Source organism: Schistocerca nitens, chromosome 3, assembly GCF_023898315.1.
Source record: "Schistocerca nitens isolate TAMUIC-IGC-003100 chromosome 3, iqSchNite1.1, whole genome shotgun sequence".
Classification (NCBI taxonomy): domain Eukaryota; kingdom Metazoa; phylum Arthropoda; class Insecta; order Orthoptera; family Acrididae; genus Schistocerca; species Schistocerca nitens.
This window is the reverse complement of record NC_064616.1, coordinates 403,683,742-403,705,112: the sequence shown is the minus strand read 5'-3', so window position 1 is coordinate 403,705,112 and position 21,371 is coordinate 403,683,742. Positions and strand designations below refer to the sequence as shown.

The 21,371-nt window shown below is 38.7% G+C and overlaps 1 protein-coding gene across 1 annotated transcript in view; it reads right to left on the bottom strand.

Annotated features, from left to right (window-relative positions):
• The window catches only part of LOC126249251 (titin-like), a 640,870-nt gene that overhangs the window by 14,582 nt on the left and 604,917 nt on the right, over positions 1–21,371 (bottom strand). The window contains exon 16 of the mRNA XM_049950908.1: positions 1,011–1,130. Within this exon, the coding sequence (XP_049806865.1) occupies positions 1,011–1,130 (120 nt within the window). The remainder of the gene's footprint in view (positions 1–1,010; positions 1,131–21,371) is intronic.

Here is a 21,371-nt window from a genome sequence, read left to right as displayed (position 1 = left end):
CATATTTAATTGTAAAAGACTTCAACTAACTCAGCAACATGTGGAAGGCACTGAAAGAAACCAAAGTGCCTCCGAACTTTAAGACTTTCAGTCATTTCTTGACAATGAAATGAAATGATCGTATGGCATTTATTGCCCGGGATATCCCCTTCAGGGTTTGGCTGCCGTATTGCAGATCTTTTTAGTTGATGCCACTTCAGTGACTTGCATGTCAATGATGATGAAAATGATGATAAAGGACACACAACACCCAGTCTCCTGCCGGGAATCGAACCCGGGCCCCCTTGCGTGGTAGGTGGTAATGCTACCACTGCGCTACGGAGGCAGACATTTCTTGACAAAATAAACTATTATGAAAATTTATACAAAATGTGACCCAGTTCACCAAACCTCTTCAAAATCTTTGCAAAATATGAATGGTGACAGCTGTATCGGGATACTTTTCACAAGTTTAAATATCATCTAAAGTTTTCTCCTTGTCTGCTGAAATATGTAACATAAAAAAGCCTTATCCTAGCCACCAACATGTCTCAGTGTTGCATCAAGGTAATTCCTTTTCACAAATGTGATGAAGGGCATGAAAAATCCATTGCATATACATTTAAAATGCTCTCTTCAGCCTAGACCAAACACTCACAAATTGAAAAAGAAGCACTGAGTATCATATTTGGCATCTAAAAATTTCATAGTTTCTTATGGCACAAAATTTCACCTCATAATAGACCATAAACCATTAATTTCCTTGTTTGCTTCTAAGAACTGCCTTCCAGGAAAAATAAAATGTGCAGTGCCCACTACACTCGACACTTTTCCACAGCAATTAAAAATATTCAATTCAGTATCAGCTGACAGCACAACATGCTATCACCAATGACTATGCAGACTATGTAAATGACTAGTTTGGCTCTCAGAAAACAGATTTTCTGTACATACACACACAAACTTTTAATAATACTGACTACTATATTTATATACATTTATTTCATTCTGAATAATATGTATGTCATTACCGCCTGAGAGAGGTTGTTCTTGTTCAGCTAGTTCTGGTGGTGCAGACTGTGGTGCTGGAGGAGGGACAGCTGGTGGAGTCCATGCTTTTACCTCACTGTGTGGCCTGCTTATAAGTTCACCTGAAAAATAGTTTTAAGTGCAATGTATAAAACAGAACTTTCAAAAACACATCTAAAATAATTTGCACATGCTGTTTCTGAATGCAAGCAGATTTTTCATCTCTCTTTTGAAGAAGCTTGCCATTATTGTGCCACTAGCTTGAAATATGTATTACTGTAATTAACTGCAAACACAATAAAATCTAACACTAAAGAATAATCAACTTTCAGCAGTTTATTTCCTTTGGTGCCGATTTGAATCATGATGAAGTCGTAACATCTACATGTGTTGTTCATGATAGTGTTTCATAGTAATACAGATTGTTAACTATCCTACTCACTTTGTGTGTGTGTGTGTGTGTGTGTGTGTGTGTTTGCGCCAGAGAAAACTGAAGTGTGAATTCTTAATACTAAAATTCTGTACAAGTACCGCTTCGCTTCAAACAGAAAATGTATTATGAATTTTCACTAACTTCATGGTGTTATATTTCAGTCTGAGTGATCAAATTTTTATGGATATCAAAATGCAATTAAATCTGCCCCTCCAAAAAAATTGAAAATTTAACAACATTGTGTCATATAAAGTTTTATCTAATGTCACATTAATGAGCTTAGTCTTTCTTGCAACTGCAACATAACTGTCTATGTACTGCTGTCCAGCAGCTAGCAACAGGCATGATGATTCTGCGAAACAACTTTTGTATCTGAAGGTACATACTGGCATGCATTATGAAGCACAATGAAAACTCTGTAAAATCCAGAATGCGTAGCTGTTGGTGCCATATACAAGAAATAAGTAACTGGTCACTACATGTCTTTATAATGTACATATTCAATAATTTTCATTAGTTTGGTCAGTTTCTCTGACCATTAAAGTTACTTTAAATGCATGCAAGTATCAACAGCAACTAATAATGTAAGAGCCTTCTGCTCTGAATTATTGTTTTTATTTCATTGTGAATATATTTGGTGGCAACTTTGTATCTTGAGTCAGTATTTATGGTCATGTGGAGTAAACAGTAGATCATTAATCATAGCTGAAAATAAGAAATCTTTGTTGTCTGATCACTTTCTTAATAAAGAGAAAAATAATTCTACTATACATCAACAAGATAAAAGAAAAGACCTGTGACAGTCACAGTAAATGTCACTGAATGCAGTTGTTGTTTGGAGACGAGCCATCCAATGTATAGGCCTTTCAGTGAGCTGCAAATGAATAGATTTATAATAACAAAAACAATAAATTATTGATAAAATTATTTAATTGGATAGATGAAGAAGCTACTCACCAAGAGGTGGCAGAAAACACACATAAAAGACTGTTATGACTGGCAAGATTTTGGAGCCAGTGGCTCCTTCTTCAGGCAGAAGGGTTGAAGGGGAAGGAAGAAGGGTGAAGAAAAAGGACTGGAGAGGTCTAGGAAAAGGGGTAGATTTTGGGAAAGTAAGCCAGAACCGCTGGTCAGGGGAGACTTATCGTACAGGATAAGAATGAAGGACTGATTGTTGGGGACTGCATCGGATGAGATATCTGTGATTCTGGGTGACTTTCCCAAAATCTACTCTTTTTCCTAGACCTCTCCAGTCCTTTTCCTTCACCTTTCTTCCTTCCCCTTTAAACAATTTTGGCTGAAGAAGGAGCCACTGGATCCGAAAGCTTGCCAGTCACAACAGTCTTTTATGTTTGTGTTCTGCCACTGCTTGGTGAGTAGATTTTTTTATCTATCTAATTAAATAAATGTATCTAAAAACAAAGATGATGTAACTTACCAAACGAAAGCATTGGTATGTTGATAGAGACACTAACAAATACAAACACACACACAAAATTCAAGCTTTTGCAACCCACGGTTGCTTCATCAGGAAAGAGGGAAGGAGAGGGAAAGACGAAAGGATGTGGGTTTTAAGGGAGAGGGGTAAGGAGTCATTCCAATCCCAGGAGTGGAAATACTTAACTTGGGGGAAAAAAGAGACAGGTATACACTCGCACACACACACATATCCATCCGCACATACACAGATATGTCTGCTTGCGTCTGCACATGTGCGGACAGATACGTGTGCGCGTGCACACCTGTCCCCCCCCCCCCCCTTCCCAGGCAAACGACTCCCCACCCTCCCTCCTCACTCACAGTGAAGAAGAACTCCAGAATTTCCTCTCCAACCTCATCTCCTTTGGTTCAATCAGATTCACCTGGTCCTACTCCAAATCCCATGCCACTTTCCTTGACATTGACCTCCACCTGTCCAATGGCCAGCTTCACACATCCATCCACATCAAACCCACCAACAAGCAACACCTCCATTATGACAGCTGCCACCCATTCCATATCAAACGGTCCCTTCCCTACAGCCTAGGTCTTCGTAGCAAATGAGTCTGCTCCAGCCCTGAATCCATGAACCATTACACCAACAACCTGAAAACAGCTTTCGCATCCCACAACTACCCTCCCGACTTCGTACAGAAGCAAATAACCAGAGCCACTTCCTCATCCCCTCAAACCCACAACCTCCCACAGAAGAAACCCAAAAGTGCCCCACTTGTAACAGGATACTTTCTGGGACTGGATCAGACTCTGAATGTGGCTCTCCAGCAGGGATACGACTTCCTCAAATCCTGCCCTGAAATGAGATCCATCCTTCATGAAATCCTCCCCACTCCACCAAGAGTGTCTTTCCGCCGTCCACCTAACCTTCGTAACCTCTTGGTTCATCCCTATGAAATCCCCAAACCACCTTCCCTACCCTCTGGCTCCTACCCTTGTAACTGCCCCCGGTGTAAAACCTGTCCCATGCATCCTCTCACCTCCACACACACACACACACACACACACACACACACACACACACACACACACACACACACACACACACACACATATATATGTGTGTGTGTGTGTGTGTAGGTGGAGGTGAGAGGATGCATGGGACAGGTTTTACACCGGGGGCAGTTACAAGGGTAGGAGACAGAGGGTAGGGAAGGTGGTTTGGGGATTATATATATATATATATATATCACTTACCTTAAGGGGAAAAAGGGACAGGTATACACTAGTAAGTAAGTATAAGAGAGTAGGGGCACAACTGAGAATGCACAATTCGCAGTCAGACTCACAGCTTGGCTCCAGGATAGGAGTCCCCAGAGAAACTGCAATTTATCCTTTTATGTGTGAATCACTATTGAGGGAAGCATTCCACGTGGGAGGGGTGTATCTGAGAACAAGGATGATGTGGCTTGCCCGGCGTGGCATTGGTGTGTTGATGGAAACACTGACAAGCGCAGGCACGTACGCGGGGTTCAATCTTTCACAGCCCACTGTTGCTTTGTCGGGGCGGGGGGGGGGGGGGGGGATGTGGGTTTTTTGGGGGGGAGGGTGGGGAGTCGTTCCGGTCCCGGGAGCGGAAGGGCTTGCCTTGGGGGGGGGAGGGGGGGGGCAGGTGTGCACTCGCACACATATCCGTCCGCACGTGTGCAGATGGATATGTGTGTATGTGCGAGTGTATACCTGTCCCTTTTTCCCCCTAAGGTAAGTCTGTCCACTCCCAGGATTGGAAAGACTCCTTACCCTCTCCCTTAAAACCCACATCCTTTCATCTTTCCCTCTCCTTCCCTCTTTCCTGATGAAGCAACCGTGGGTTGCGAAAGCTTGAATTTTGAGTGTGTGTTTGTGTTTTCGAGGTATAGTGGTGCACCATCTTATAAAACCAATGTTTTGGTCATGTTGTAGTGGCATTTCTTAAAGTACAGGCTAAATTTAGTTGGGAGTAGGGGGTGGTGTGCTTCAGTATGTTGGATTTCTAAAGATATAAATTTCTTTGGTAGCAGTCTTTTTGAATTGTTTTGAGAAAGCAGTGTATAAGAGAGTAGGGGCACAACTGAGAATGCACAATTCGCAGTCAGACTCACAGCTTGGCTCCAGGATAGGAGTCTCCAGAGAAACTGCAATTTACCCTTTTATGTGTGAATCACTATTGAGGGTAACCAAAGGTTGGGGATATTGGGTATTAGCTATGAGTTAACAAAAGCATTTGACTGGCTGGCCTATGCAATACTTTTGTATAAGTTTGAAGATTTGAGACTGGGTAAAAAGCTCAAAAGTGGTTCCATTCATATCTGGAAGTAGGAAGCAGAAGCTTGTCCTCCAGTGGCAACAAAAAGAAGTCTGAATCTGACTGGAGTCACGTAAAGTGCACATGGGGGAGATTGTTTTTCTCATTTTATATGTCAGTGATCTAACACCAAACATTCAATCATTTTTATCTCTGCAGATTGCACAAATTTTAGTATGAAACAGTGTAATATAATTTAAATGATAAAGCTATTGGGATAGTTAGTTACATCAGCATATGGCTTTCAGAAAATACATTAACACTTAACTACAATAAAATGCATTGTGCAGGGTGGTTATAATTAAAATTTCACTACTTTAGGCAGTGTAGATGGAAACTATTTACCATATGGGTACCCAACTTTGTAGGACTGTGTGCTGCAGGGTATGCATCGTTACCGGTGTGACTTGCTGTTTGGCTCCGGAACTGGTATGGCAATGTAGGGTTGAAGCACAAGCATCAGTGTACATTACATATGAAGTCAGTCTGGACAAGGTGAACAAGACTTTACTTGTAAAGCTGTTTGTTTGATAAAAACAACAGGCTGATGCTCTTTGCAAGTATCGACACATTAAAGGAATACTGAGATGTCCAGTTGCCGCACCGGGGCTGAAGAACACAATTCAGAAGTTTGAATTAACTGGTTATTTGAAAACTGCTTGTAGGAGAAGCCAACAACCAACTGAACCACAAACTGAACTGTTGAAGAAGTTACTGTTGCCATGGCTGAGAATGCTGGATGCACTGTACAATCTTCAAGCAGTGCATAATCTGTGTCATGACAACTGAACATTCCATGGTCCACCATTCAAAATGTGCTGTGGACAAAGGAATTGATATCTTTAGTGTGATTCCAGAATGTCATGGATGCTGATGGTTGTCACACTGAGCAATGTTTGTAACCTGGAACGTAAACATGGTATGCAATCAACAAATGTTACCCTTTCATATGTAAATTAAAAAGTGTTTCTTTCAATGGTTTACCCATTATTTCTCTTCTTCATGTCTTTGCAAATGTTTCCACTAAGATTCATTGTCCTATGATCACCCGTTTTTTTAGGGGGGCTCTCTCAAGTAGCAGAAATTTAATTATAGGGTGGCACATAAAATGTGTCACCATTTGTTTTAGACATAATTTATGAGTTGTGCTGGATATCATGTTGAGCATCTCAGCATCTGTAGGAGTAGAGCTTGGAGAAATAAAGGATTTTTGAAATGATGTGTAATTCATGATACCGTTGCTAGGAGACTAGTGTGTACAACATGGCTGACAGTGGTTGACTAACAACTTTCGACAACAGTTTAACCCATGGTGAGCCCATTGCAGGAGAACCATTCACAGGCTATATTCTCAATTTCTATGGGAAGGATCAATATTGGAAACAAAGCAACCCTGGCTGAAGCTTGTTTGTTCACCAGAGAATACTGAAGTGGCACAAGTTGCTTTGCAGAGAAGCCCTGGCAAATTGTGTAGAAAGGCAGCAGTACAACTGGGCATATCCAGAGACACTCCTTTCAACAGATTCTTAAAAGTGACTTCTGGATGTACCCATACAAGATGAACTCTGATCAGAAGCTCACTGCAGAATGCAAGCGGTAGACACAGCTGTTTTCCTGCTGGGTGCAGGATAGGGAACAAACGGTCAGCAATGTTTGGTTTTTAGATAAGGTGCATTTTCATTTGGATGGTGTGGTTAATAAACAAAATGCATGCTTTTGGGCTCCTGAAAATCTGCAAGTGCTTCATGAACGACAACATCATGTTCTGAGGATTACAGTGTGGGTTGCAGTTTCAGTCACAGATTTGTTGGACCTTTTTTCTTTGAAGAAAGTGTGAACAGTGCATATTATTTGAGCATATTCTGAAATAACTTCCCTCCATAGCTTCTTGCTAGTATGTTGCCCTTCAACACGCAGTGGTTCATACAAGATGGAGCAAGGCCATGTACTGCAAATACTGTGTTGCATTTCTTACACATGCATTTTGACATACAGGTTATTTCAGTCAGATTTCCAGGTCATTTTAGTGGTGGACAATTTTGAACCCCCCTATAGCTCAGACCTCAACCCATGTGACTTCTTTCTTTGGGTGAATCTAAAGGAAACAATTTTCCTGAAATGTCTATATGATTTAATGGTGCTCAGATGCCTTATTCTTCTCACTTTCAGTGAAATCAAGGAATACATGTGCCATAATGTTATTGCTAACATCAGTAATCACATGAATGAAGTTAGGAATCAAAATGGTGGTCATATTGAGCATGAGCTGAATTAAAACAATTCTCCACAGACCATTTTCCATAGTAGTGTATGTTCCATTGGGTTTATCTTGACAGTAAAGTGTTTATTCAGAAACAAAATGGTGATACATTTCTTGCACTACCCTTTATAACTACCCGGTATATTGTTTCTCAAAGGTGAAATTTTACAGTCCCAGTGTGGTCAAACAGTCAATGAAGTCATTCATTTTAAATTCTTAGGACAGGTGGTAGACAGGAAGCTTGTTTGGAAGTATCGTGGTCCAAGATCTTCTGAGGGGGGGGGGGGGGGGTTCTTCACTATAATACTAATCTCAATTGCCTTTGACACTGAAATACAAAGGCTTGTTTACTTTGATTACTTTCATCCTATTATCTCATATGAGGTTGTATTTGGGGGGGGGGGGGGACACTGTGCACTCACTGAGATCATACTTAGCCCAGTTAAGGGTGCTCAGACTGATCTGTGGCATCCACAATCTAAACTTTGCATAGGCAATTGTTTAGATGGCTCTGAATTCTATTTCTGCCATCCCTGCATGTATGTACATTGTTCAAAGAAACTGCGAGATTCATTCACTGCACACTGGACAGTAAACTGATATTCACTTGGATAACACTTCCTCCAGCAATGTAGAAGGTTCATTTGCAATAGGGTTCCAAAAAAACTGAAAAAAAAAACTGCCTGGTAAACGACAAATATTCAAATCCAAGTTGAAGGGTTGAAGGCTTGGCACATTCCTTCTACCCTGTACAGGAGTTCCTCACAATAGTTCAGAAATTTTCTCTGTAATGTCTTATTTGTATGTATACTCTCTCACGAGATTTGTAGAGCTTTATTACTTCTTTAATTCTATTTATAAATTTTCTAATCAGAATTCTGTAAGCAATGTACTGACTTATTCCTTGACCAAGTATCTTTGGCCCACTGAACCTGAAATATTAAAAAAGTTAAGGTCACCAACATCAAATTTCTTACATTTTATTTGGCTTAAAAGCCACTATATGGCATACTATTTGCAGGTAACTGATAGCTCACTGGAAATTGGTGACAAGCCTGTGAGGCCCATGTTTTCTTGCTGTTAGTTACAGAAAACTGACACCAGTTTTGCATGTGTTATTTGTTCAGCTGATTGTGCGAGCTCTGATTTCCCATATTTTATTATATCAACAAAACATTATCACATTCGGAGAAGGCAGTTGGTGAGTGAAATTTTGTGAGAAGATTTCTCTGCAATGAAAAATGCCTTTGTTTTAATGATGTCCCCCCAAATCCTATATCATGTCGGTGACACTCTCTCCCCCCTATTTCTCAATAATACAAAACATGCTCTTCTTCTTTGAACTTTCTCAATGTACTCCATTAATCCTGTCTTGTAAGGATGCCACACTGCACAGCAGTTCTTCAAGAGAGGATGGACAAGCATAGTGTAGGCAGTCTCTTTAGTAGATCTGTTGCACCTTCTAAGTGTTCTGCCAATAAAATGAAGTCTTTGGTTCACCTTCACCACAACATTTTCTATGTGTTCTATCCAAATTAAGTTGTTCATAATTGTAATTCCTAGGTATTTAGCTGAATTTTGTAGCTTTTAGATGTGACTGATTTATTGTGTAACCAAAGTTTAATGGATTCCTTTTAGCAATCACATGGATGACTTCACACTTTTCATTATTTAGGGTCAACTGCCAATTTCCATACAGATATCTTTTCTAAATTATTTTGCAATCTGTTTTGATCTTCTGATGTCTACTAGACAATAAATGACAGCATCATCTGCAAACAACCTAAGATGGCTGCTCAGACTGTCTCCTAAATCATTTATATAGATAAAGAATAGTAGATTAACTCCAGCTGCGGTAGCCTATACACTTCTAACAGATTAGGCTGGGGCAAGAAGATGTGAACTTACAAAGTAATATAATGAAAGGACGGGAACATTTACAGTGGCCTACAAGACTGAAATCCAGAAATCTAGAAAATAGTATACCAAATGCAGTTACAGATGAATTTTCTCAATAAATATTGTTACATGAATGAGCAAGAATTCATTACAGCTGCAAACATAAAAACTACTGTAGGAACTGCTGTGCTTCTACAGTTGTGGGTTCCACAAAAACAAGTAAGCTTGCATTGTACCTACTAATGTGAACAGCTTGTGAACTCATTCAACAGTTATTAAAGAACCAAAATAATGAAAGTTGCCACAAGCTGTCAAGCAGATCTGCAATACTCAGAAAGACCACTGAAGTATGGTCAGTCCTCAAATTATTATACTCTAAGCTTCCTTCTTTTCCTTCTCCTTAAAAACAGGCTTTATGATGCAAAAAGAAATAGAAAACACTGTATTACATTCAAAGAAAGTATAATCACTTATTATGTAACCTTCTAAAGTGATACCATAGTGGCCACTTCCTTTGAAATAATTATGGGCACAAATTAAACTAGTGTTTAGATAAAAAAAACTGAATGGGATGGACTTGTAAAGACATTGAAGAGATTTTTTCATAGTAAAAACTAACACTGTGTACTGGAAACTCGAACATAAGTTCTGGAATGTGTAAGGTGTTAACCTATATGCAATGGAAAACTCTATTACTGCAGAGACAGAGAGATGACAAAAGTGCTCCAAAAGTATGTGTGTTGGAAAAAAATGTCCTGCTGCATAACATAAGAAAAGAAGAAGGTTAATGTGGAAGAAATATGATATCCAGTAGCAGCGTCAGAGCTTTATAGACTATGAATGAACTGAGATGAACAAGAAAGGTACCATCAAGTTTCTAGAAATGTATTGTCATGACACTACATAACATTCACATTTGGGTAAATGTGAAGTCTATCAAATGATCATTGAACAGATGGCACAGTGGTTAGTTATGGACCTGCATTTGGGAGGATGGCAGTTCAAATCCCCATACAGAATCAGGTTTTTTGTGGTTGCTCTAAAATGCTCAACTTAAACACAGGTGTTTCCTTTGAAAAAAACAACGTGGCCAGTTTCCTTTGCCATCCATACTTATTCTAAATTTGTACTCCATTGTTGATGGGACATTAAACCCTAATCTGCCTTCCGTACTTTTTCAGATGATCAGTTTGATATTACATGCTCATAAATTTCTGACAATTTCTTAATGAATCTCTACCTCACATGCTGAAAGCAGACTTGTCATTTCTATCGTAGTTATTTAAGCTTTCTGATAACACACCCTGTGATCTTTTCTTCTGGTACTCATGAAAGAAACCATTGATGTTTAGCCTCTGTCAACAGTGTTAGATGAACTATATCACAGTTCCAGTGAGCTCAATAAACCAATACATTTCCCATTGGCTGATTGAAATATTCAGGTACCATCTGGCTGTTACTCTGTTACTTGTGCAACCAGAGTGGGCACATTGAGTACCTACATCAGGTATCATCCGATGTAAGTTACATAATTCACATATGTATAGACCATAAAATGAGAACTACAGACAGGAAACCCAAATCTGGAAAAAGTCATAGGGTCCAATGCCTACATCTGGGCCTCCCTTTCAATGGAAAAAAATGAGGGTTTTTTATTTTATTTTATTTATTTATTTATTACTTCCTGTGGTACTTCTTGCAATTCAGTTGACTGCATTTAGGATGTTAGAATGTCTCAAATGCATTGACATCTGTCACAAAAACACTGCTTGTTGTCCATCATCACTACTAATTCACATATGCTACCAAGGAGGTCACCTAGTGAGAGGTATGCCCCTACAACTTTGTACCTGTATAGGGCCATTGGATGATGTTTCCAGAAGCAGGTTCCTACTGTCAGTTTGTTCCTCATCATAACCTCTACAACCCTTCTGAGTTTATCAGTATTGTTTTGTTACACTCTGTTTATTTACAAAAAATATAACTCCCAGAAAATGCTTGACGTGTTGCCATTTTCTTTAACTTGTAATGAATATTTACATTTTGAGGCATTAGCCATTTCAAATTTAGCTCTGGAAGTTCATGGTTAATTTGTCGATGATTGGAAACTTAATGGGCACGTCACTTCTAATATGATACAAGACATTGTTTGTGTTAGCTCAAAAACGTGGGATCAAATCATTCATCATGCTGTTCAGCTGAAAATTTTGAGTGGAATAATGATGTAGGATTAGTGGCATGGAAATTCCAGGTGAATTGGTACTGAAAACAACATTTTCATGCTTGTACAGTGAAATTGCAGTATTTTATTAAATAAATTACCAAGCACATGTACAGAGCATTTACACAAGAAGGACAGAATGAAGCAACTAAATGAATGTTGCACTGTAAAGATAAAAAACTAAACAAACAAGACTTCTCCTGAACAGGCCATGAAGGCCCAAAGGTACTGACCAGCTGCCATGTCATCCTCAGCCCACAGGCGTCACTGGATCTGGATATGGGGGGGGGGGGGGGGGGCATGTGGTCAGCACACTGCTCTCCCGGATGTATGTCAGTTTCTGATACCAGAGTAAAGATAAAACACACTCAAAAGAAACTATTCAAGTGCTCAGATAATGGTGCGCATAATTGCGCAATTAAGATACAAGAACCTTGTAATATTTATCTACCCTCATAAGCTCTTATTCATCCCATGTATGCCTTGTTGTGACTGTATAATAAAAGCAAAGATATACTGGTTTTCCAGGTTGGAATGGATTCATAGAGTAAAGCACCCAAGATCTCCATAACACAATCACCTTTGTAAGTTACTAGCTGTTCGTTCACAGTTACTGTGACACCATCTTCACATCTCCGTTGTATGCAGTAGAAAAGACTGAAGAGCTGCAATAAGAAAATATATGGTAACATTTGATGAGCCATGCATTTGAAAGCCTGAGGTGCTGTAGCATCTCAACATTGAGAATCCAAGCTTTTAAATCTTATCATACAACTTGTTGGATTCCCTCTCACAATGTCTTCGATGGGAGTAATATTTTACATAACAGAAGGATGTCACCTAAAGGGACTCTTCAGCATTATTTATGCTTTTGTAGGTGAGCAGATGATGTTGAGGACCAGAACCCTCAACAGTTTGGACCTTCCAGAATCAAAAGACAGAAATTACTGTGATGTGTGTTATCTATCATCTGCAGATAGTAAATAATGTTATTAACATGTTATGAACATACATTCAGTTGTGTACTTTATCCAGTCTATTAAGTCCAGTAAGAAGGTAAGATGATTCCTCTATGGTGTAAATAACATAAGAAGTGATAAATATTTTAAGTTATTCAAGAATACTAACCAGAAAATCACTGTCTTAAATTTCCCACAAGCATATACTGCAAAACATGGCAAGAAAAGTCAAAAAGCTAGTTCCATTATTTTACATTAGAGATGGACACACAAACACATAACTGTTTCGAAAAAAACGAAACAGTACAATGTAATGGTTCAAAACACTGTTTCAAAACAGTGAAACAGTTTGTCTTGTTTAATATACTGCCTGAAGATACCAAAAAAGTTTAAGTTTTTGAGATTAAAAAAAAATACATTTCCAGGGGATATGCAAGGTGATTGAGTTGAAATTCATAATTGGCACCAGCCTGGAAGCTACCCATGAACAAGCAAAGTTTCAGAACTCCTCTGAAACTTTCAAGGTAAAATCATCATATGCCTGAAGTAACTGTCCAGGTAAGTGAAGAGGCAAGAGTAAAACTGATGACAGAAGAAAGAATGAAATGGCAAATAAAAAATTTACAAAAGAAGACACTGGAAGAGATCAAATTCCAAAATTTAGGTCAAGTTGTCATAATATAATGTAAGACAAGAGACCCAATATGCTGATAAGGGAATATATTCTTATTACAAGCAGACAATTCAGTGCCCATGGAATGAATATAAACCGTCCACTAAAAGTTTTGGACTACCTTGGTGACTTGCACAGTGTGCATATTTTTGATCAGGAAACTCTTTCTCAGTACTCTTTTGAACACAGGAAATCACTACCTGTGTAAGGGACGTAAAAAATAAACCTCCATTTTCAGTGGAAAGCAGTTCAATGCAGTGGACTATTTCTCCAATCATGAATCAAGCAATGGGACTTGTGTACACTATTCAGGCTATCAACACGCTTTGAAGCTTCATCTCAACTTCAGAATGTGCACACAATGTTGTGTTACAACAAGCTGTCTTTAGCATGGGGCACTGCTGAACTGTTGTATACCACAGTGAGATCATCATAACATTAAACCACTATCATGCGACACCAAACTTGAATATCTGTTTCACAGTGGTCTCCACAGTTAACAAGAACTGTTGATAACCAGTTCCTGAAAGTAAAGGCACATTGGTAGGCCAAGGAAACTACAATGCAACTGTACAACAAAATTTCGGAGGCAACTGTGAGGGCTGCATCAACTCAGATAGTACACAACTGTCTCCATATGATTAATTTGGCCTCTATGCATCCCAAACAACAATACAATCCCCCAGGAACAGTGGTCCACAAAGTAGGAGAGCAAGGGAACGCCTAGACTGGAACCTGGCTCTTCATGAATAGTGAAAGTTTTGTCTGATGCTTGATTATCATTGTAGAAGAGTGTGAAGGCAGCTAGATACCAATGGAGTCACACATGTTTTGATGGGAGGTGTGTCAGTCATGTTTTGGGCTGGTCTCATGTATGGATGTCAGACACATCTCATTGCTGTCAAGAGTAATTTTAGGGCTGTTTAGTGCCATAGCAGGATCTTCCAACCTATTACCCAGCAATACAGTCCACACTGTTGTAATGGATCTGTCTTGCAAGGTGTTAATGCACAAGCCAGCCACACCCACCTCATGGACACAATCCTCAAGAAGACAGGCATTGTGGTATTTGCTGACATGAACCCAACCGAAAATGCTTTGGACGTGTTGAAACTTGTAGTGCATCATTCTAGGAACCCTTCATGCACACACTGGATGACCTCAGGAGGACAATGATAGAATGATGGAACAGGCTTTGGCAGCAATGCCTCAACCCGATTGTGGACAGTGTGCCAAGGTATATCCAAGCATGTTACTATGTACAGTCAGTTAAGTTATTTTTTAGTTTCATAATGTTTATTTTTTTACTCTCCGCTCCCTTTGAATGTAATCTCACACACATTTGCAGATGGATTTTTTTATTTTCCTTTTTTTAGCAGTTTAGGTTAATCTAGTTGTGTCACCTCTGATGATGAATAAGTGCTACAACACACAAGCACGGATTTGAAACAGCAGAGAACATGGCACAGAAAATAAAATATGCTAGATGTTATGTTGATGAGACAATATAACATCTTGTAGGACAAGTTCTCAGAAACTGTCCATAAGTTATGTGTTGCAGAGTATGCCCCGCAACAAAGTGTTATTTCTTACTGATCTCAGTTTCTGTTCTATATCCATTAATCCTTTCTGATATTTAAGTGCTCATCCTGCTAATGTAGGAAACTGAATGGTGGTTAGTTCTTAGTTGTTATGTTGTCATGTGTATTGTCACACAAGTAAGTCTTCTTTGGATGAAGTAAATATTATTAATGACTGAGCCTGAGCAGCAGTAGTAGGTAGGGCACAAATAAGTTTTATTGCAAAGATGTTCACATGGGTATGACTCATATGCAAGGATATTTTGAGGAGGTGAAAAGGATTTGACCAAGATCTTCCAGAGGTTGTTGAAAAGCTTCTCTGGGTGTTTTGGGGAGTGAAGTGAAAAACGTAGACTTAATTTGAGGTAGTAACTTCAGAAAATTATAGCACTAGTTGAGAATTACATTGAAGCATTTCATGTGGTAAACTATTTTGTGGTCAGAAATAAAAAATCATTTTTGGTTTCTGAATGAATCACAATTTTGTAGTGACTAAGAGGCCACAAGAAATCTTGTGAATGACGCTTGCAGCGTGTCTCTGAGTAGAAGTGCTGTGGTGAAATTGCCTCTGCATTTATATAGCATATCAACAGATATGAATGCTGATTCTGTAAGGGAGAGGACCTTTCATGTGAACAGGATGGCTACTGAGAAAGTGTAAGCACTGAACAGATGAGTTTATTTGTGAAACTGAAATACTGTGTTTTGGAAAAATCAGCCCTCACATTTGCGTTGATGTAATGCTGTTTTCCACAGGAACAGTAATGGAACTGCTTGCTTTGAGAGAATGAAGAGCCTCTGGCTGAACAATGTTTACATTGGGACCATGTTGGAGGCAACTGAGAATTTATGTAACCCAGTTATATGTCAAGAATTCTTGGAGTATCTGTATGTGTTGATTCTGTGTCAGAAGTGTTAGATCATATTGGCTCACTGACAGATCAATTTATCTAAAGGAGGCAAGATGACTACAGGCTTTTTTTGCAAGAGAGGAGTAAATGTGCTGGAAAGATGAGTGAAAAACCAGAGTGGGACAAATGAGGAACAAAAGTAGTGATGTAGGCAAAGAAGGAAGGTCTGGTAACCAATTAAGGCGACTTAACTTGTTGCTGCAATATGTAATTATATCAGTGGACATTTTCCAGTGAAACATGATGGGCAATCAACTGCAGAGTTTTATGCAGCACAATATTTCACTTGTGTAAAGAATTACAGATAAAATGTATAACCTGAGGACAGTTTGGCTGAAGCCAAGAGAATGTTGTGACTGCCATTTCAAAAGAGGATGGTGAACACTTCAAGCTAAGCCCTTGGGGGGTGATTCCTAAGGATATGCAAGTGCAGATGAAAAATGTTTTCAAAGGGAAAAATCATGTTTGACAAAGAAATGAAGGTGATATACTGTCGAAATCATCTTGACAAAACAAGAAAATTGTAAGAATAGGCAACACTAGTAGATCCCAGTGAATTACTGAATTACAACAAATTGTGAGAAAAATCAAGGCTAATACTTACATCAGACGAGTGATAACTGTAGAAGAAAAGGAAACACATTGGCTCTCAAAAACACACAAAAAATTTAGAAAGAAATAGCAGAGATATTATCTTGATATAGGAAATCAAATTATATGAAAACAAAAAAATGATGCTACAGATAATGCAGAAATTTAAGAAAACCAGAGTAAATAGTGTACGAATTACATTCAAACACATGAAACAGAATGTGGAAAGAAGCACAGAGAAGATTTCAGAAGCCCCTTTTAAACTCCAGCAAGCATTATTACTCTTTTCCTCTTTCTGTAGTTGATCTCCTCATACAGCCACTTTGAAAACAATATCCATGTCCTCATTGCATGCCTCCCATTCCCTAACACTTCAAGTGTTCACATTTTCTTCTACTTCTGTAATTTCAAGCACACTCCCTCACACAAACCAATGCATATCCACTCATTCCATGGTACAGAGAATAGAGCAAAGAACTAATGTATCTACATTAACATCCATACTCTGCAAATCACTGTGAAGTGTGTGGCAAAGGAAGCTTCCCATTATCACACATATTAGGGTTTGTTCCTGTTACATTTGTGTATAAAGCAGAGGAATAATGATTGGTTAATGCTTCTGTGCATGCTGTAATTAGTCTAATCTTGTCATTCTGGTTCCTACAGGAGTGGTAAGTGGGAAACTGTAGTATATGCCTAGATTCCTAATAAGTAATTTTCCTGGAAACTTTGTAAGTAGGTTTATGTGGGATACTTGATGTCTAACACCAAGTATCTGCCATTTCAGGTTTTTCACCATTACCATGCCGCTCTCCCATAAGTCACACAAACCTGTGATCATTTGTGCTGGCATTTTTTGTATATCTTCAATATCCCCTGTCAGTGGTATTTGATATAGGTCCACACACTTGAGTGATATTCTTGAACAGGTGATATAAGTATCTTGCAAGCTATCTCCTTTGTAGACTGACTGCCTTTTATGAGTATCATACAAATAAACAAATATCAGTCACCTACTTTACTCCATAAAAATAGTTATACCCAGATATATGAGTTGTCTGACTGCAGTTGTGAATCTTTGCTATTTTAGTCATGTGTTACTTCATTTTAGCATTTTCTAAAGTGCAAAATTCCTTGTCATTCAGTTGGTATGTTTATCCCTGTATAGTGTATCTTTGTGTCAATGTCCAAAAACTTATTTCTACTATCACTACATATTTTTGTCTCTGTTTATGTATGTAATTTGCATTTGTATTGAATAATCATTCATCACACCAAGTAGTAAAAAAAGCATGATCTCAGATTTATTTAGATTTCTCTAGTAATGGTCGTTTTCTGTAAATCAGATCATGAGAAAACAGTATAAAGATAAATTATGATTTTTCAATGAAAGTGGGTAGTTCCGATGTTCATTCATTGTAACATGTAATAGTAAGTCCCAGAACCTTGTACTCTTTCAGCATTGGAATATACTGAAATGTGGATTGCCTTCTGATGCTGAATTTGTTTTCATGTCTGCTGTACTAGTGCTGCAATAACTGACACGTAAATGGGCCACAGGCATTACTTTTCCATCAGATTTCTTACAGTACAAGAGTTTGTAATATATATGGTTCCATGCCTTGAGTGCAACATTTCTGACTTGCACTGCTGTGACAGTTAATGCACAAATTTATTTCATATTTTAAGTACCTTGAACGTTTTTGGACTAGTCAGCAACCATTCTTAATAGATACAACAAAACAGAAATGTAGCTCTTCAGATGAGCTAGTCTATATTTTCAAGAGACTGGAAAAACATAGCATCTTGAGTAAGGACCAAAATAGTTTTCAAACCAACTTTTAGATTAGTGACTGCTTTATTTTATTTCTCAGTCAGAATATATCCTCAGATTTCAGCCTACATGTATATTCTACTTTAGCATGTTACATGTTACAATTTACTGTACATCTGTACTTGTAGAAGGAGGTGTTCCAAGTGTCATTCTCATGCCTGGATGCAATACATCATTTCTGCAGTGGTTTAAATTCTTTCAAAAAACACTAGACCATCTCCTAAAGCTTGACAGGACTGTACAATTTGCTGTTTCTTCCAATAAAATCTTCAATAAAATCAATAGTGCTGTACACTTTCCATTTAAGATTATCTCAGATAGAAAGGACCAGAATAATGATGGCACATGATCTTTTGGGGATCAAGTTACAGGCCTTCCTTACCTATCCATCTTTGACGATATTGGTTCATTACATGTTGCCTTATATCAACAGCAAAATGTGCTGGACTGCATCAAGCATCTACTATATACCCCAATGTTATACAAGGGGCATTGGTTACATCTGAGGCTAATTAAATGGAGACTTAATGAAAAACTTTACATTTCAAATACATTTGTACTACATAGCACAGTTTTTCATAACCACACATTCACAAATACCTTCACCCATGTCAGTTTTTGCTAACATAACAGAAGTTGGACAAAAATATGGAAACTAAATGAGAAATGCATGCTTGAACATAAATGCAGGTGCTAACGAAGCCTGCAGGTTGCACTGTTGTATTTGACCATGAGTGGCACCTGCAAGATATCGTCAATACATTGCAAGTGAAATATCGTCAATACATTGTAAGTGTCAGTCATGATGAGAATAGTATTCTGTATAATTGCAAGTCCATTATGTTGGAGCTAATTGAATTTGAACATGGGCAAATTATTGGTGTTTGTATGGTGGGTGCTTCCATGACTAATGGAGCCAAAGTGTTTAGTGTTTTGCCGGCCGCAGTGGTCTAGCGGTTCTAGGCGCTCAGTCCGGAACCGTGCGACTGCTACGCTCACAGGTTCGAATCCTGCCTCGGGCATGGATGTTTGTGATGTCCTTAGGTTAGTTAGGTTTAAGTAGTTCTAAGTTCTAGGGGACTGATGACCACAGATGTTAAGTCCCATAGTGCTCAGAGCCATTTGAACCATTTTTTTTGTTTAGTGTTTCAAGAGACACTGTATCTAACATTTGTATTACATACAGAGAAAGCAGAAAAACATCATCCACTAAGTCACAGTGCAGATTTAAGAGTGTGTGTGTGTGTGTGTGTGTGTGTGTGTGTGTGTGTGTGTGTGTGTGTGTGTTCATGACAGATGGACCTTGACGAGGATTGTGACAAAAAATTAGAGGACAACAACTGCAAAGCTCACTGCAGTACCGAATGTCACACTCACGAACTCTGTCACCACCAAAACAATATGAAGAGGCTCTATAAGCAGGGAATGCAGGACGAGCTGGAATTCCAAACTCACTCATCAATTATACAGATGCCTATAATAGGAAAACAAGGTACCGAAGCCATAAAATGTGGTCTGAGAAGCAATGGAAGAATTTCATTTGGTCAGATGAGTCTTGTTTCACACAGTTTCCACTTCTGGCCAAGTTCACATCCTGAGGGAGAAATATGGTGGGAGTTCTGTGATGATTTGGACATTCATATTGTGGTATCCCATTGGGACCATGGTTACTGTGCAAGTTTGAATTACTGTTAAGGATTATGTAAATGTTTTGGTTGATCAGGTCCTTCCCATGGTAGTATGTTTGTTCCCCAGTGGTGATACTGTGTTCTAAGCTGACAGGACCACTGTTCACGTAGCTTGCATTGTTCAGAATGGGTTTTGTGAGCACTTGGATGAATTCTTACATCTCCCCTGGCCACCACAGTCACCAGATCTCAATATTATTGAGTCTTTGTCATCTATTTTGGAGAAAAGTGTGTGCGATTGGCAGCCACCTCCATCATCATTACCCAAACTTGCCACAGTTTTGCAGAAATTCCCTTGAAAGCCATGTAGGACCTGCATTTATCCATCTTGACAAGACTGTGAGCTGTCTTGAATACCAACAGCTTTTCTACACCATTTGAGCATTGTAATTGTATTGTGTTTTTGCTGTTTCCATATTTTTGTCCATTTCTTGCATATATTATTTCAGAGTGAAGGGTTTACACTATATTTTGTTTCTACAAGGGTTGGAACTTTAATAGTGGCAACTATTTGTTTACAGTTCATACACAACAGATACATGTTTCAAAGTTTTACTGACCTTCAAAGTAGTCACCAGCATTGTGTATAGCTCATTGCCAGCAATGTGAAAGTCATAGGATACTCTTAGCAGTGCCAGTTGTGTTGACAGTTCGAGTGGTGCGGTCTACTGCCCGACAAATTTGTAGCAGTTCTTCAGCGAATGCTGTTCATTTTTGGAACACAACCTACGACCAGCTTAGACATAAGTGATGACACTTTCTGCAGGACCTGACCATCATTTTGTAGGACAATGCTCAACCACATAAAGTGCAAGCTGTTACTGATTTGTTTGACTGATGGGGTTGCTAAGTGCTATACCACCTACTGCACTCCACTGACTTAAGCCCTCATGAGTTCAACTCGATTTCTAAACTGAAGGAAACACTTCACGGCATTCACTTCAGAACTGCTACAAATTCATCAGGCAATAGACCGTGCCGCTCAAACTGTCAACACACCTGGCATTGCTGTGAGTATTCTACAACTTCCACATCGCTTGCAGCGGGTTATACACAATGCTGGTGACTGCTTTGAAGGTCAGTAAAACTTTGAATCATGTATCTATTTTGTACACGCTGTAAATAAATAGTTGCCACTATTAAAGTTCCAACCCTCGTACAAAGCAGTGAATTCTTTGGGAAGTAGTCATAAATCATTATTTAACAAGAGCACTTCTGTGGACTTAAATGTTCAGCTTATGGCTTACTTATGATGACACCCATCAATGCAGACTTTTGTCAATTGTTCTCATGAAAATTTGATATTTCACTGCAACAACCTTTAAAAATCATGAGATCTATGTACTGGCCTTTATTTGAAGCTAGTCTGTGGCTTACTTTTATAGTAAGCGCATACAACTGATAACATGATGAGTGCAGCAAAATAAAGAACTAGTTGATACTCTACCTACACATTTCAGGAAGTGATACATATGTACCAATAGCTATCATTCTTAGAAAAATAAAATCAAAATATCCATTCAAAGTAACATAAAA